Source organism: Lactuca saligna, chromosome 3 (genome assembly GCF_052625555.1).
Source record: "Lactuca saligna cultivar CGN05327 chromosome 3, ASM5262555v1, whole genome shotgun sequence".
In the NCBI taxonomy this organism is placed as follows: domain Eukaryota; kingdom Viridiplantae; phylum Streptophyta; class Magnoliopsida; order Asterales; family Asteraceae; genus Lactuca; species Lactuca saligna.
In genome coordinates this window covers 121,227,913-121,246,681 of record NC_136419.1, presented here as the reverse complement: position 1 = coordinate 121,246,681, position 18,769 = coordinate 121,227,913, and the positions used below count along the sequence as shown (strand labels likewise).

At 34.8% G+C, this 18,769-nt stretch overlaps 2 protein-coding genes across 2 annotated transcripts; one reads left to right on the top strand and one right to left on the bottom strand.

The window, feature by feature from the left end:
- Positions 1–1,449: 1,449 nt before the first annotated feature.
- On the bottom strand, positions 1,450–2,580 carry LOC145037184 (putative carboxylesterase 12). Its single transcript, XM_078985780.1, has one exon. It carries the CDS (start codon positions 2,456–2,458, stop codon positions 1,511–1,513), a length of 948 nt encoding a protein of 315 aa, XP_078841906.1. The 5' UTR covers positions 2,459–2,580; the 3' UTR covers positions 1,450–1,510.
- A 4,450-nt stretch (positions 2,581–7,030) lies between these two features.
- LOC145037185 (Core-2/I-branching beta-1,6-N-acetylglucosaminyltransferase family protein) lies at positions 7,031–9,099 on the top strand. The gene is made up of 4 exons (XM_078985781.1): positions 7,031–7,927; positions 8,023–8,098; positions 8,169–8,284; positions 8,359–9,099. The coding sequence occupies exons 1-4, from the start codon at positions 7,345–7,347 to the stop codon at positions 8,874–8,876; spliced, it is 1,293 nt and encodes a 430-aa protein (XP_078841907.1). The 5' UTR covers positions 7,031–7,344; the 3' UTR covers positions 8,877–9,099.
- Positions 9,100–18,769: the final 9,670 nt, after the last annotated feature.

Genomic DNA, 18,769 nt, shown 5'->3' with positions numbered 1-18,769 from the left:
TGAGCTTTTTGGTGTGATTTTGCAAGAAAGGAGAAGAGTTCCAGCAAGAGGGACCAAGGAAGGTTATTATTCTGAGTTATTCAAGCAAGGAGCTTCATTCTGAGGTACAAAAATGAACCTCTTTCCTTCCCTATTGTGTAGATTCCATTTTGGGCTTAGGGCTTGAATCACTTCATCTTTGGGGTTTTGAATGCCTCAAACCCCTCTTGCAAGTTTGTGTTATAGATCTGGACCCTTCTAGGTCCAGAGAGCCGAGAATATGAAGCTTTAGTAGAGTAAACCTTGGGGTTTGAAGTTAGGAATCTGGACCCTTCATGGTCTAGAGAGCCGAGAATGTGAAGCTTTAGTAGAGTAAACCTTGGGGTTTGAAGTTAGGAAACATTTATGGGATTTTTATGGTATATATAGTTACTTTCATCTTACACATAGATATGAAGTATTTTATATAAATTACGTGATATGTGTGCATATTACTTGAATACTTGCTGTCTATGCTGGATTAACGATTTTATACATGTTTTAAAAGATTTAAACGGTATATTTATTTTATATCCACGAATATGTTGCGGATGAAATATAGGTAGATGAAATAGTTGGTGTGTGATGAAATAAAATGATGAAAGATAGGTGATGATAGAAAGGTGATGACAATTAGGTAAATAAATGATGATGAATAGGTGATGTAGGATGAAAGGAGATACCATAACCTTAACCAACAATGTGGCGATGTAGTCATCTACAAGAGTATAGATGGCGACCACAGATTATTCTAGACAACCCAATGGAAACACCAGCAGATCCATAACCTGTAGGTGATGAATTACGAGTTCAGACGATGTTGTAACTACGTATTAATGCTATTATACTCTAACTCCTTACTATGAATTACGAGTTCAGACGATGTTGTAACTACGTATTCATGGGATGTCACAAATTCCGCATGTCAAACCAATGGTTATAATTCACATCAGTGAGAATGGTTCATATTTTTTGTAAAACCAAAATCAGATTGGAAATTTTGATTTTTTATTTTGGAAATTGTCAAACCACTAGTTTTTTATTTCGGTTTCGGTTTCTTGTTTTTTTTTTATAAATATATTTTCAAGGTTTTGTTTTTTTTATTTCATAGATTTCTTCATCAACAAATGTTGCTATAATTTAACAAAAATAAATAATTTGCTAAAACATAATACAAAAGGAAGTTTGTTTACATTTAATCATTGAACTTTTTAGAGGGAAACGAACTTTCGATTTTGTTCAATGGCAAATAGATAACAAAAAAAAATTTAATGACTAAAAATGAAAAAAATCAAAAATTCATTACCTTTTAAGTCATTATCCCTAACCATATTTTATAGTGTCACCAGAACTTTTCATCAAAAACAAGCAAACTTACAAATAAAGTTGTAACGTATAAATAGTAAACAAACTTAAAACACGTTACACATGTATAGAAAATCGGCGTCAATAAAATTTCATTATTCTATTACATTGATTGAGATTTGCATGATTAGGCATCATTGATGAAAGTACAAATTCTCTTGCGCAAAGTACAAGCACTCTCAGCAGCAGGTTTAAAAAGGAAAAACACATGGTCCTCCCCTTTATCCTCAATCACCTCAATATTTCCCTTCCACCCAGTTTTATCCAAAATATCCTTATAATACAATCCCCTATGCTTGAATATATCTTTCTCAGCAACACAAACCAGTACCCTGGAGCATCCAAGATCCGAAATTTTCGGATCCATATCCGGGTTAATCCACGGGTCATCGAACCCACTTGTTCCCGGGTGGGCAAAGGTCCATATATCTTCCATAGATGCATTCCATGGATGCTCATCTTCAGACCCGATTCGATCTTTTCCCCAAAAATACGGGTGGAGCAGGATAATACCCCGTAGGAATATGCTCAAACCCGGTTTTTCTAACCCGACCCGGATTGCCATGTGGTGGGAGATGTTGGCGCCTGCGCTGTCGCCGGAGAAGAATACCTGTTGAAGATCGGCGTAGTCGTTAAGCCATGGCTCAGGACCATTACTGTTGATGTGTTGAGCGACCCACTTGATTGCTTCCCATGAATCGTCGAAGCAGGTGGGGAGGACATGCTCCGGCGCCGTTCGGTAGTCAACGGAAACTATGACGACGTTGGATTCAGCCGCGACGAGGTTTAGGAAGTTATGGTAGACGGGGGAAGCGGCGGTTTCGATGACGAATCCGCCGCCGTGGTAGTAGATTAGAAGGGGGAGCTTTTTGGTGGTGGTTTTGGGAAGGTAAAGCCTAGCGAAGATTTTGGTTTCAGGTGAGATGACGACGTCTTTGGATTGGACGCCGGAAGCAGGATCGATGCCGGCGGGAACAACATCGGTGCCGGAGAGTTTCTGGAATCGGCCATCTTTGTATACTCGAATGAGTCCGGGGATTTCTTTAAGGATTTGATCCGGTGAATGTGAATCCATTAGCTACACAATTTGGGAGAATAGAATCAATTGTGTACTGAAACTCTGAAAGCAGCTGTTTTACCTTGTAGGGTACCCTTACATAAATGGTCCATGTCCATAAAAAAATCACAAAAACTTGAGATCCGTTTTTTTCATTTATGAATATGGTTCATATGCTATTAAAAAAATTGCTTAGTGTGTCGGATTAATATACGATCCAAAATTTCAGCTGTTTTGATATATTTTTTAGTAAAATTTAACATTTATTTTTAATTAAAATCAATCTCAATATCAAATTAATATATTAACCTACCCTCACTTATCTCATCCAACAAGATGCACAAATTAAATTAAGATGTTGTTTGTTTTTTCTGAGGTAAAGTGACTGTAGTCTGCGGATCACATTTGTAGACATATGCAGTATAGGGGTGTAAGTGAACCGAGCTACTCGGGATCGACTCGTTAAAAGCTCGACTCGAGATCGAATTAAACGAGCCCGAGCCGAGCTCGAGCCTAAATATGAGGCTCGTTTATTAAATGAGCTCGAGCCGAGCTTCAATTAATGGGCTCGCGAGCCTAAACGAGCTTAAACGAGCCCCTCTCTCTCTCTCTCTATATATATATATATATATATATATATATATATATATATATATATATATATATATATATATATATATATATATATAGACACACACACATACATACATACATACACACACACATAGAGGCTCGTTTAGGCTCGCGAGCCCACTAAATTATTCATGAGCCGAGCTCGAGCTTCATTTTAAAGCTCGAATCGAGCTCGAGCTCGAGCTTCCACAAATTAAACGAGCCGAGCTCGAGCTTTGTCAGGCTCGGGCTCGGCTCGGCTCGTTTACACCCCTAATGCAGTAGAAAAGGAGGACCAAACGTCTGCAGTCTGATAAAAAGAAGACTGTTTATTTTTTTAACATATGCGGGCTACTAAAATAAACTGAAATCTAAATCAATTAATTTTTTTTAAACTTCAAAGTGATTATTGTTTTAAATAATTAACGAATTTAGATTAACTTTTATGTATTATTAAATAAAAAATAAAAATAAAAATGGTATAAATTAACGTATATATTTGATAAAAACCAACAACTTTTGTTGCAAAATTATAACTAAACATTATAATTAGTGATCAAAGAATTTGATACATAAATGGATAGAAATAAACTTCGATTTTTTCAATTAAATGCATTAAAAAAGTACCATAAATATTTTCTCGAGAAATTGACGATATTGTATTAAATAATGTTTTATAAAATTTGGCAAAAAAATATAAGAATATATTATGATTTTTTTTTTTCATATTTATATAAACAACTTCAACGACTATTATTGTAATAATCTTTATTTATAAATTTGTCAAAAATATCATGTGTATATCGTCGAACGTTTTTTTTTTAAGTTTTGTAATTTTTTTTTTCAAATTGTTTATCGTTAATAAAGTTAAAAAAATTATAAATTAAAAAAAAACTTTAAAAAAATAAAGATATATATGTTTTTTAGGTTAGAAGATGTTAGAAGACTCTGGTCCACATCTGCGCCAAGAAGAGAGCGCACAAACATTTTTAGGTCTGCAGTCTTCAAAAAAATAAACAGTCTGCAAAGGTTAATGCCTGCGCGTGGTCTGCTCGGTGCAGACAAAAATAAATATTAAATTTTATTAAGATGACAAGGGAAATTAACGAGCCTCATCTATGAGGTAAGGTTAGTATATTAATTCGGATGTGATATTTGAGGGTAGGTTAATATATCAGTTTGATATTCATTTCCATTAAAAATAAATATTAAATTTTATTAAGGTAACAAGGGAAATTAATACATGTACCGGATATTTATAGTCATTGTTATATCAAGAGGAAATGGTTTATTAGAGTAATTAACTATTATCCGTGTATTCAATTGGTCACTTTTTTTTGTATCTCATTTACCATTGAACTTATTGTAGGTGTTCACAGAAACCATTGAACCCGGCTATTGAAGGTTTCTGGCAATTTCTTATCTCCGACGACTCTCAGGTCGTCTTCTCCAGCGAACCTCCGGTAAAAATGAGTTTTTTCGGCGGTCTTTTCTCGACTGCCATCCAAGCTGCATCCACCGTCGGTGTTGCTACTTTGCTTTCTCCACCCTCCCCTCTCTCCCTCCTGTCGATTTGCTACCAGAAAAGGAAGAAGGGATGAAGGCAGCAAGCCACCTGCCACCTCCTCCTGCCATCACCGGAACCTACCTGTCACCTCCCTTTTGCCGCTGGTAAACCACCATTACCACCTCCTGCTGCTTGTTGTTGCTATAAGTCATCAAATCGAGACCCAAGGATCCGTCGAAAATCTCATTTTTGCCGGAGGCTCACTGGAGAAGACGAATGGAGAGTCGCCGGAGATAAGAAATTGCCGGAAACCTTCAATAGCCAGTTTCAAAGGTTTATGTGAACACCTACAATAAGTTCGATAGTAAATGAGATACAAAAAAAAGAAAATAATCAATTGAGTACAAAGGCAACAGTTAATTATCCTAATAAGTCATTTCCCCTTTATATCAATTGTAGGGATGTTTGAACAATACAGTTTTTAAATAGTTTATAAAGAGTTATGAGTTGAATTAAATTTATATAGATTTAGGTATAGATTTTTTTAATTCATCATAATAATCGAATACCCCTATTAACGCAGAAATTTTATTGTTGATTGTATTGATCTTACATTTCACATGTTCAATTCGTGTTTTGTGTCATCACAATTTGTAACAGACTCATGCTTTGAAGTTATAAGCGATTGATTCAAGGATTGATATCAATTTGATGATTTTTGCACATAATCGATTCAATATCCGACAAGTTTTTGTGAGTCTCTCAATTTTTTATTCTCTATTTGATTTGAATTCAAGCCCAATCTATTGTGATATGTTATCTATTCAAGTTCTTGTTGGATCTAATCTGATTATTCAAGCCCAAAACTCATTTTATTGGAACAAATTGTTCATTGTTCATCACTAGCCCAAATTCCAAGCCCTGCATCAATCTCATATCACATGTTCTTTGTATTTTTCTTGTACTCGCTTACTTTAATGAAAAAGTCGTGGTTGATTATTTTTCTTTGATAGTAAACTGATGATGACCTTTGAATCGATTATTGGTATACTTATTGCGGGACATGATTTGAATTTGTTGGTTGATAATCTTTCTATCTAGATAGTTTGTCCATGATCTATTTTGTTGTTGCTTCATATCAATTTTAAGCATGCAACACATGACAATTAATTAATTATGGTTTTAAAAACGTTTATGACTTACGCCTAGTTTCCTGAGTTTAGTAAAGGAAAGAAATGAAGAGAAAGGAAAATCCACATTCTAATAGAAAAATAGTTTTATTCTCTTTTTGATATGTATTATTTTATTAGACCTCCTAATTAATGCATATTTTATTCACTTTTTGACATGTACCACCTTATTATGTCTCCTAATCAATGTATGTCACTTGTCAATTCCATTTTAAATTTCAAATTTTAAAATTTCACTTTAATTACATTAAATTAATAACATTAGAATAAAAATTTAAATAAAAATAATACAAATGATATAATTTTACATATTTATTTAAATCAATGATTAAAATTTATATAACTAAAAAAACTCTTAATTAATAATTTTTTAAAAATAATTAATTAATAATTTTGAGTTTTAACTATAAAAATTTAATTAATTTTGTAATCGTGGTTCCCACGGGTTATAAACTAGTATGAATATAAAAGAAAAGAAAAGAAATTGTATTTTCATGTTCCCAAGTGTGAAAAATAGAAGAGGGTGATAATAAAAAAACCTGTATTTCTAAAATTACAATGGGAGGAATGATTGGGAGAAAAAAATCCAACCAATAAAATTGCTTGTAATCATCCGTGAATGGCTTCAATCTGCATCACACTCACTATAAAGGGAGGCGGTGCTCACGTGTAAATACCCCCTCCACATCAGATGTCACGTATGAAAACCCTTCCATACCCTTTGGCCTAAAACAAAGTGTGAGGTGTGCAATGTGGTAAGGACAAAACAAAAACCATCTTCTTATCTCTTGCTCTTTTGTGGGATCTATATGGCCCAAATCAACACTTGGTTCAACCTACTACAAACTTAGTCTCTAGTATCCACAAAGTCCTAAAATTAGCAAAAAAAAAAAAAAAAAAAGCACAATCACATGACATTACGTGCTATTTTTTGCAACTTGTTGGTTTATTTGGTGAGCAAGAAATGATAAGATCTTCAACAATAAAAATTATTATCAAACACGAGTTTTGGAAGAAATCAAGACGAACAGCTCTTTATGGGTAAAACAAAGGGTGAAAATCTCTTTTCTCGATTGGAATTCGTTGGTGTATTTTTTTTTTAATCATTCAACCTTCTTGTTATCTTAAATTGTATCTCGTTATTGTCTATTTCTAGTTTTTTACTAGTTGCAGCTATAATAAAATCATAAAAAAATATAAAATTTCAAAAAATAGTTTTGTTGAATATAAACCAAAATATATTTTATATATATATTGAAATTTAAAATAATTATTCAAAATATAATTATTTTCACAAATATTATGGTTTTGGTAAATAACCCATAATATGGTGGAGGATTTAACGTTAAGCAATGTTAAATCCCATCTTACACGTTTCCTCGAACCAACCACACACACCCCCAAATCACTCAACTCTCACTCCCATTCCAATGCACAAACAATTTCCAAACACAACGTCATTGATAACATCAAGGTTCGGCTATTCCAGATACCCAAGATCAATCGCAGTAACAGGCGTTATCTTCAATTGATTCACTTCGTTTTCCCCAAATTTCACGACAATCAACTGTTTTCTTCACAATTTTGATACAGTTATGAAGAAATTGAGGAGCTATTACATGCATTTGAAACATCAACACACAATAGAGCGCAAATGGATCTACCCTTTAGCTGTTGGTTCAATCATTTCGCTTTTTCTCCTCTTCTTAGCAACCCTAACTTCACCGGACGGCACCCCTCTCCTCCCCCTCTACCGCTACTATGCCTCCGCTCCGGCGTCCGTGTTTGTAGAAGACAAGCTCCGTTCCATTCCGGTTTCTACTCTTCCTCCTCCGCCTCGCTTCGCGTACCTCATTTCCGGTTCCAAACACGACGGTGCTATGCTGAAACGGACTCTTCTCGCCCTTTACCATCCGATTAATCGATATGTTATCCACTTAGATGCCGAATCATCCCCTGAGGAGCGGCTTGAGTTGCATCAGTTTGTGAAGAACCATCCTGTTTTCATGAAATTCGGAAATGTGGCGATGATCACAAAAGCGAATCTCGTAACATACCGTGGGCCAACCATGGTGGCGAATACGCTTCACGCGGCGGCGATTTTGTTGAAAGAAGGTGGACATTGGGATTGGTTTATCAATCTCAGCGCCTCTGATTATCCTCTAGTTACTCAAGATGGTAAATGTGTCTTCTTTTAGTTCATCTAGCTACAATTATCTACGTTAAACAGACATTGATTATCAGATCATTATTATTGTTTGTTTTTGTTTTAGATCTTCTTCATACATTCTCTTACTTACCAAGGGATCTTAATTTTCTTGATCATACAAGTAAACTTCGATGGAAAGAGTAAGCGATTTGCTCTTTTATCATACAAATTTCAAGTGAATCCATGTAATTTACCAATTGAAATGTATAGGTCTCACAGAGCTAAGCCTGTTATAGTTGATCCGGGGTTGTATATGACCAAAAAATCTGATGTTTTTTGGATCACACAAAGAAGAAGTGTTCCTACATCATTCAAATTATTTACAGGTATTATTTACATCTACTTCTTGACCCTAAAGATCTTCTTCCAACATTTCATTAACTCCATTATTTTTCATTAGGATCCGCATGGATGGTTTTATCACGCCCATTTATCGACTTTTGTATATGGGGATGGGACAATTTACCACGAACTACCCTTATGTACTACACAAACTTCATCTCTTCACCCGAAGGCTATTTCCACACAGTTGTATGCAACTCTCAACAATTTCAAAACACAACAGTTAATAGTGACCTCCATTTCATATCGTGGGATGATCCTCCGAAGCAACACCCACACTACCTTACCATAAACCACATGCAAAAAATGATAGACAGTAATGCCCCTTTTGCCCGAAAGTTTCATCAAGATGACCCGGTCCTTGACCGGATTGACTCGGAGTTGCTTGACCGGGTGGGCCCGGATGTGATTGTTCCGGGCGGGTGGTGTGTTGGGGATCGGGTAAACGGGTCGGACCCGTGTTTGGTTGTGGGTGATGTTACGGTTCTTAGACCCGGTTTAGGGGCGAAACGGGTCGGGGAGTTTATTAGTTTGCTTTTGTCAAGGGGGAGGTTTAGAGGAAGGCAATGTAAGTAGGGGTAATTTGGTAAATAATGATTTTTGTAAATAGTTGAAGTTGGAGTTGGGAAATGAGTGGGTGTAGAGGTTGGATTTGATAGAAAAAAGAGGTGAATAGATAATATTTGAAAGATAAAGAAATTGTACAAAGTATGTTGTTATTTCTTGTAATTTGTGATGTGTAACCACTATAACACATTTTGTTATATAACCATACCTTAAATGAGTATGTTACCTTAAACGAATATAATTTGCATTAAATATATTGACTATAAAACATTTTGTTATATAACCATAGCTTAAATGAGTATGTTACCTTAAACGAGTATGTTTGTAAGAGGGAGTGGTTATATAACTGATTTTTGAATGGTTATATAACTGAGTTTTTGGGTGTTTTTATCTTTTAGCTTTTAAAAATAAAACTAAAAAAAATGTTATGTTTTGTTTGTGATGGTATGGGCTTTTAGCTTTCATTTTAAACATAAATTTTTTAATACAAAAATTACAAGCTAGTTTTGTCCAACGTGACCACAAGAAAAATTGTTAATTAAAATGATCTCATTATTGTTAATTAAAATGATCAAAATGAGAGGCAAATGATTATATTTTACATATTATTAATGATATAGTTTTTTTTGTCTTTATAATTTGTTTATAAAAGTTTTTTATTTTCCACTTGGCCAACAATCTATTTTCTTATTTCATATTTTGGCCACAAAAATTTCTTATATTAATAGATTTGGTCCTTAGGATTTTGTATATTGGCAATTTACTCTCCTTTATTTTTAGGAATGACACTTTCCACCCTCTTAATTTGTAGAATGACAATTTCCATCTACTTTTACATTGTAAAATGTCATTTTCACCCCTCAAATTTGAACGACAATTTCCACCCCTTCATCTTTTTGTACATTGCCATGTTTATAGGTTGCTTCCTAGACTTTCGTATGTCGGCAAGTTTTGCCATGTGCACGCGAAAATCATACATACAAAACGATAAAATGATGAATAATAGTATTTTCCTTTTATGTGATAAGAACATAGCAACCAAACCTCGTCTATGTCCTCCGCCAAGCAAGATAGGACAATTTTTGTAAAATGTCATTTACTTGACAAAGATAATTTTGTATCGATGTATAACTAGTTTACTTGGAAGAAGTTGTCTCTTAGATTGGAGTTTTCGAATTCTAGTCCAAACGTGAGTAAATTCTAATAACTTGATGATATTAACTTTAATCACTACACAGTTGTTAAAAAAATTATATATATATATATATATATATATATATATATATATATATATATATATATATATATATAGAGAGAGAGAGAGAGAGAGAGAGACTTTTGTTTTGCAAAATATGAAAATTTTCACAAAATTTTTTTTGCAAGTATTTTATAAATACTTTGCAATCATTCATAAAATAATTTTATAAATTTGGTTTTGTATATAAACCGGACAAAAATTGTTTTTGAAACATTTAAACCAAAAACAACACAGATTCTCCAATCAAGTTGTCTAACGGACCATTCGTGAAATTCTTTCTTTTAAAAATAATAAGATGAAAAAAAAAAAACCGTTAATATCGTACCATTTATATATTGAGATGATAATAATAGGAAAAAACTTGGAATTTAAAATCAAACGTTACTCAAAACGTCAATATCACATCTTTGTAAGAAAACTAGAATAAATAATGAATTTCAGGAGACCACAGGAAAAAGAGTCTGGAGTATGGAATTGGGTCTTGTTTGGCTAAAAATGTGGTATAATTTATCTATAAAAAAATGTCACATAGCGTCATATTACAAGAATTTGGTGATACTTTTACTTATAATTTTTAATCGTTAAAATAATATGATTTTTTTAATAAAAACCATTAACACTAAAAATTAAAAATAGTATAAAATTAAAAATTACGGTTTAGAAAATCTAGAAAAAAAAAAAAAACATGAAATAAAAAATTACATTAAAAACCTAAAAAAATATCATGAAGTCAAAAATTACATTAAAAAACCTAGAAAAAAAAAACATAATTTGAAATTTCATTTGTGTTTTAAATTATATTTTTCTTGAATTGACGCTTAAATCGCCTTAGTTGCTTGTTGATATTCGAGTGTCTCACGTCTTGCATTAACAATGAATATTCTATGAGCCGAATAGTTTTAATCATATGTCTCTCCAAAGTTGTATTCAGTCGTGTTATTTGCGTCATCATTTCCTTCGGTCTAGTTAACCGCTCTGTTCCGACCGACAAATTTGAAGATGTTGTTTTTCCTTTTACTTTTGCTCGAGCTTTTGTTTTGTCTCTTCTCATGGCACGAGGAGGCGAACGTATTTCTCCTATGTCGTCGTTATCATCATTAAGATCAACGGCTATGTGACTATTCGATGATATTTATTGTGAGCTTGGATATGAAGATGTTCTGCTTTTTTTGGCGGATTAGCAATGTCTTCATGTGCTGCAAATTCTTTCCACCTAATACTTTGTTTGACAACTTCACACACATGAATGAACTTAAAAGGCTTTAGCATGTGATCTTCGAATTTCGCGTGCGTTTTTTTAACAAACTCGCATCACTTTCTCCGCTAGCCAATTGTTTTTCAAAGTTTGTGTAAATTTTGTTCCAATGCGTCACGAGTTTGTTTACAACATTCCATTTTGAGTTACATTGGCAGGACGTCTGCTAATCTGGATCTCAACCCATATCCTCATAAAACCGCTTTGTAACACGTATCCAAAAGTCATCACACGATTGGCTCTTCCCGGTGCCGCTATTGTAACATCCACAAATCAGTGTACAATTTTACTTGTCAAAAATAACCCAAACATCGAAATTGTTTACAAAACATTGTTCAAAAGCATAAGTTAGAGTATCCCATGATCCAGTAAGATAAAAATCTAAAGGAATGTGCACGATCAGGCCTTTGCTTTTAAGTACCTGAAACAACAAACTGAAACTGTAAGCCAACGCTTAGTGAGTTCCCCAACAGAACCACACACAACTATACAAATAATAACATGCATACATGGGCCTTCAACATGACTGGACCGCCGCGTCGGGCCTACAACCTATCTGGACCACTTCTCGGGCCTTCGGCCTGACTAGACCGCCTCCCAGGCCTTCATTCTATCCGGTTCGCCATGGGTACCTTGGCCTTCAGCACACACATCCACATATACCATAACAATTATAATCAGTAAATACATGTAGTTATATATATATATATATATATATATATATATATATATATATATATATATATATATATATCTACCAGTCTAACACATATCCAACAATACAGATAATCATACAGATCTATTGCATACTCAAAATTGATGGGTTTTAAGAAATACATCATTCTTATGGTGTACATGCAAACCCTAATAGCTTTTGGATCTAATTTGTCTAATGAACATGCAATTGAATATCCAAAGATATAAACCCTAGACCTAGCATACAGTTAATCATATGAACAAAAAATAGGGTTTAGATCTAACCTTTGATTGTTATATAGCAATAACAATCTAATCCTTGGCTTCAGAAAGCTTAGTGCCTCAAGTGTTGCACCTCTAATGGAGTCACAAACACTACTAAGCAACTTGGATGAGGAGGGAGGAGGCACCAAAAATGACTAGAAACCCTAAAGGAACTCTAAGCCACATTTTTTGGGGCGTAGGGGCCCTTTATATACATGTAGGCTATTAGGGTTTACAACTAGGAAACCCTAATCTGACTGCTTAAGTCCTAAGCATCCCATGGACTCCTTAAACATATCCCTTCGACGAATTCCTTATGGGCTTACCATAGAATTCGTCCAACCTATATATTATTAGGTAATCCATAGCCCAATTGTAATTATCTTATAATTACAACTCCAGTCCCGTAAGTTTAATTAATCTCTTTTAACCACAAATTAATTCTTAATTAATTCTTGACTAATATTAATTAAACATTATGATTTCTCCTTTAATATATTATTCTTATAATATATTAATAAATCATAATTAAACATTTCTCTCCTTAATTCATCCTACATATTGCTATGGTGAAGGCAACCCAAAAGGACCATGCTCATAATCGGGTCAAGTACATACCAAAATAGTTATGGACTTAGACACTAATCCAACAGTCTCCCACTTGGACAAGTCTAATAACTATTCTGCATAAATTCAGAACATGATCAACAATTGTAGCTTTCAAAATCCGCTGTCAACTCTGATCTTATCAGATACGCGTGTCCTTTAGATAAGGGATCATATATTCCTCCATTCTCAAGATATCGTATAGACACAATACATGAATTTTAATCATTCTCTCTATACTGTTTCCCGACTTCCGATTTATGATGACTGACAATAGACTACAATTGAACACATCAACTTAGTCACGGCTTGGCCAAGCGCTTAGGTGTCATCACTAAATCATCGAGGGGCCCACATATATCGCTTTTATCCTACTTTGGGTAAAAGGAATGGATAAACTTTGACTCAAATGCTCGCTTGTAATCACTCATCGTATCACACACAACAATACGTTTTATAACACCAAGTTACCGATGCGTTAATTATCATCAATGTGCAACCTACCAGCAAATAACAACTCACACATCTCGGTTCCAAGAATATACAATATTATCGACTCACAATCACTCATGATGAAATCCATGAAGTAATTCTTGTGAGCGTGGGTTTAATCCAATACTCTAATCTTATTAAAGCACTCATGAACTCTACAGCAAACTTGTGCTATGTATAAACTCTTTAGACAATCTACAGACTCTTCATGACAATCTTCCTTCATACCTACTTCCAACGTATGACCGACTGTGGAGGTTCGAATAACCCAGTTATTCTGGAAGTCAAAACATGCAAACTGAAACACAACAATAATACTTAATCCTATATGGCCCCAAACTTGTGGGAGTAAATAAAACACTTTTGTTTAAACACCATATTGATTACTCATTATTCATCATTTACTGTTTCAAAAAATGAACTTATTACTCAAATTACAACAATAGTTGTCCCATGCACAAAGCATGCACATTATGTTTCCTATGGTCCTTACTTTGTGAAATAGATCAATTGAAAAACTTTTCCAATGATGCTCATTTCACAATTCCCAATCATTATCATTAGTGTTAGAACACAAGGTTCTTGCCACTATTAGAATATGCTAGATTCTAACATTTTATGCAACGATCCTTTCGTAAAGTCATAGCACAAAAGTCACCACGACTTGACCAACGAAATTATAAAGTATTGTATCGGAAATTGTTACAAGATAATTCCATAGACGTGAAGTCTCACATTCAAAGTACATTCCTTTGAACATCCTTCTTGCATAAGATTTTTTAATCTAGACATAGACTCTCAATATACAACTCCCAATATGGAAACATTTCCATATTTGCCATATGAGAAATCATTCTTAATAGAATCTTATCTATTCATAATAATGTCGATATGGTCCATCTAATACCATAATTCCAATTACTCACAAGCGATCAATCCTCAACGAACTTGGGATACTCCTTTGATAGTTGTTTAATTATTTTAGTTAAAACCGATTCTAGTCCTTTTTCCCTCTTAATGCGCTGGACATTTGGAAAATTTTAGAATGGTCAAATATTATAGCATTTGCAATCGATCCTATACCCGAAGCGTATGGGACACGATGCATAATGTCTTATATAAAGAGATGATACTTTATCAATCTTCTGCCATAATATTTTATGTGTCACGTTCTCCCAATTCGAACTGTGAAGAGGGATGCCGTAATCATAATCGAAATTTAAGAACACACTTTGTATCCTTTGACTAAATTTATTAAAATTTCTCATTCTAAGCTTTAGATTTTGAAACGAAGTATAATATTCTCTCCCTTAATTATAGTAAAACAACTTTTCAACCCATGCAACTTTGCAAATTGAATCTTTGTTTTTCTATAATTAATATTGCTAACTTGCAATACTTGCCATAATAACCATACAAGCATAACACTTATGCTCCTACTATCATGATGATTATTGTAATATAAGCATAACACTTATGCTCCCACTAGCTTTGACATGTATTCAGAAAACAGCTGAACTTCCAGAAAACAATGCCTATTGAATTTCTGAAATTCGATAAGCCTTTATCTAAGCTTCTTAAACTTATACACCTTTACCTCAGATAGCTCATATGTGTGTCTAAAAAATTCAGAACTTATATCAATAAGTCCCAAATGTTAGAATAATTGCCAAATCTCACAATTTGAATTATGGAAAGGGATGTCGTAACCATAGTCGAATTTGAGAATACAAATTTCACAATTTCTATCTTCTTAAAATCTCTCTTAGTGAAAGCATTTCCTCACAGTCATTTTCGTGAAGGAGGGAATCTTACGACACTTAGATTTTATAGTGTATGAGTTCCTATCAATGTGAATTTTCCAAAACCAAGTTTGCGAAAAATCCAAACTTATATGGATTGAACTTTCTTGATTTCTAGCCTTATGGTAACACGAGTGCCCACCATGTCTTCCAAGTAGTTTAGCAACTTATCCTTACATATCAATGTACTTTCCATCGATCAAGTCCCTTTGTCTTTATGCATTCAAATGAGAACTCATAGAAATCACATACATAGTTAACTCAATTGGAATGGCACAGAAACAAAATAATGCCAACACGATAAGTTGTAAACCTCAAGTCGTGTGCTACTGATGATCGATAAGGTTTATTCTTGATTTGTTCTTGAAACCTTTTTCAAGATCATTAAAACTCCCACTGACCTCTTGACATATATGATTCTCTTGTCGGGAAACTTTCCTAGAGAAAATAAATATTCAAGAGTTAGTGTAGTTTTTATCAAGACAAAACACTTCACATAGTTGGTCCTAGTTGGTCTTTGTCTTATCCCAGACATCACAACTTACCAATTTCAAATTTACAAGAATAAGAAACTTTCTTATTCTACATTTGATAAGTGTTACAAAGCTACTTAAGACTTTTTCACCCAAGTCACAATCTTCACTCTAAGACTTGATATTGAAATGAAGTATGATTGACTTCTTGATTTTAACCATTTCTACAATTCTCGATTCCTCTTCTTAGGCATGCAATTGCACTAAGAATCTCTTAGAGGATTAATTGAGACATGGTTCTTAATCATTAAGACTTATCATAAAACACAATAAAAGTTATTCTCCCTTCTTCTTAGAATAGAGAAACTTTTATCTTTCTGCCTACTAGATTGTTCTTATTCGTTCTGCTATCGATTGAAACTCTTTTAATCAACTCAGAATTATACCCAATCTTATAAGTATGACCATATTTACTAAACTTTATTAAATCATGATGAATATCTTTATCACTCTTGTGGTGGACTTGATCAACGCACAACCTAGTGTACTCGATCTCCCAGTCCTTCAATTGACACTTTGTTAAAGAATTAGTCTAAATTTCCTAAATGTGAAAGTTTTTCATTCATCATACAATACACGTTGCATGATTCCAGGTTTCTATCCACTTGAAACTTGGGCGATGAGAAACTCTCCCTAATTAGTAAATTCTCGACACTTCCATAAATAACCTAATTAAGAATCAAATCCATTTTGCTAATAATAGAAACCTTCAAACATTAATTTTTCATACATGCCATTGCAAGGATAAATAAATAAGATAAAATCAAATTTTATTTTATTGCGGGAAAACTTGTCCTTACAATGCAATTCAACTGAAAAACTATGCTATTACATATTTATTAGCAATCTACCCTAACTCTAAAGTAGCAGCTCAAAAATCCGATCTTTGAATCCATGTGATCGAAATCCATTTCTTTGTGATCAGATTCAACAGCTTCTTCTTTAAGCTTCCTTTCTTTTCTTCGATCCTGCAAAACATCAAAATGTAATCTTATCACATCATGTATTAAGCATAAAAAAAGGAACTTACAGAGTTAGTTAATGGATTTTACCTGAAGTAGAGCCATACGTCTTGACTCTCCCATCTCTTAGATCTCTCAGGTAAACAGGGCAACTTCGTCTCCAATGCCCTTTCTCTTGGCAATAAAAGCAAACGGAATCCTTTGGAATGACACAAGGGACTATCTCAGAGTTTACCTTTTCTGGATCTCCAATGTCATCATTTTCAATGTCCATTGAAGTTTGGGAGTTTGATTCACCAGAAAAATTTGCTTGACCAGCACGCCAAATCATTGCTGATTCAGTAGCTATAAGCAAATAGGTGAGATCAATGAGGGTCACATCGTGGTCCATCATATAGTAATCTCTAACAAACTCACCATATGATTCAGGAAGTGACTGCATCTGAAGTAGGTCACTTCCTTAGGGCATATCCCATTGTGTTTCCTTCTATACTTGTTACACCATTTTGTTTCACCTCCTCCTCCAGATTTTGAGAACATCTTGTTGAGTTTCTTCCCCACTCAACAAACTTCACTCTGAAAACAGAAAAGGTTTGGGGATTGCAACTCGACTCGTCAAGTCCTATGAACAACTCGTCGAGTCCCTTGCATGCCAAAACCATGTACTCGATTCTAATCGGTTCCAATGCTTCCAACTTACAGATCTCGACTTCTTAGGCTAGCATAACACGTAAATTTTCTAACTTTATGTGCATGCATGATGATATAAGGATAAAACACTCATTTCAAGCTAAAATGGAAGTCTAAGTCATGGCTTGGGGTTGTGGTTGAATAAAGGTGGCAACTTTGAACTTCTAAAGCTTAATAGTTCCCAAATCTGAAGTCCTTTCATCCTCAAGAGTTCAAATCTTGGAATGAACTTGGAAATAGCCCAAAAATGATAACACTCAAAGCTAGGAGGGAGATCTAAGTGAATAACAGTCAAGGTATAAGCTTTATACCTCTATGACGACAAAAACGAGTCCTTAACTTTGGATATCCAACCTTCCTTCTGCAACTCCAAGCTTTTGCTTCCTTCTTCAAGCTTTAGATCAAAAAAATGGAAAGAACTAGCTCAATATCACACAAGACTGAGTAGGGTTTCGAGAGTGGGTTGTGGAGGTGACGGGGGCTGGGGTGGAGACTTATAATGATGATTAAATAGGGTGCAAACCCTAAAGATTAGGGTTTCCTCTTGACGGACCTACTCATTGAGTAGACCACTTAAATCTCGCATCCAATCTGGCATCTACTCAACGAGTTAGGGCTACTACTCGTCGAGTAGCTTTTACAAAATGAATACTTAACAATCCAATTCGTACCGGGAATGGGGCGTTACAATTCCACCCCACTTGTCTTAGACTTCATCCTCGAAGTCTGCTGCATCTGAAAAAGACTCTGGGTAGTGCTCCCTTATCTCCTCCTCGGGATCCCACATCCACTCCAAACCCTTCCGGTGCTGCCACCGGACCTTAACTAGCTCAAATTTCTTGTTCCTTAACTCCTTCGTCTTGCGATCTAGGATTACCACTAGTCTCTCAACGTAAGTTAGGCTGTCATCAAATTGAATGTCCTCCAAGGGAACAACTGCCGTCTCGTCTATTAGACACTTCCGTAGCTGGGAAATATGGAAAGTGTAGTGGATCTGGCTGGGCTCGGTGGGAAGATCCAGTTTATACGCTACCTTGCCCACCTGGGCTATGACTCGGAAGGGGCCAATATACCTGGGGCCCATCTTGCCCCGCTTACGGAACTGTATGACACCCTTCTAGGGTGACACCTTCAGGAGGACCATGTCACCCTCCCGAAACTCCAGGTCTGAACGCCGCTTGTCGGCGTAACTCTTCCGTCGACTTTAAGCAGTTTGGAGCTTGCTCTGAACCTGCTGGATCCGCTCGGTGGTCTTGAGTACTACCTACGTACTCCCCATAACCCTCTAACCGACCTCACCCTAATAGTTTGGGGTCCTACACTTCCTCCCGTAGAGCATCTTGA

Excerpts from the sequence above, each read along its gene's own strand:
- LOC145037184 (XM_078985780.1), bottom strand. The coding sequence starts at position 2,458 with ATGGATTCACATTCACCGGATCAAATCCTTAAAGAAATCCCCGGACTC.
- LOC145037185 (XM_078985781.1), top strand. The coding sequence starts at position 7,345 with ATGAAGAAATTGAGGAGCTATTACATGCATTTGAAACATCAACACACA. Across the intron at positions 7,928-8,022 it reads TCCTCTAGTTACTCAAGATG|ATCTTCTTCATACATTCTCT; the intron begins GTAAATGTGTCT and ends TTTTTGTTTTAG. Across the intron at positions 8,099-8,168 it reads AGTAAACTTCGATGGAAAGA|GTCTCACAGAGCTAAGCCTG; the intron begins GTAAGCGATTTG and ends TGAAATGTATAG.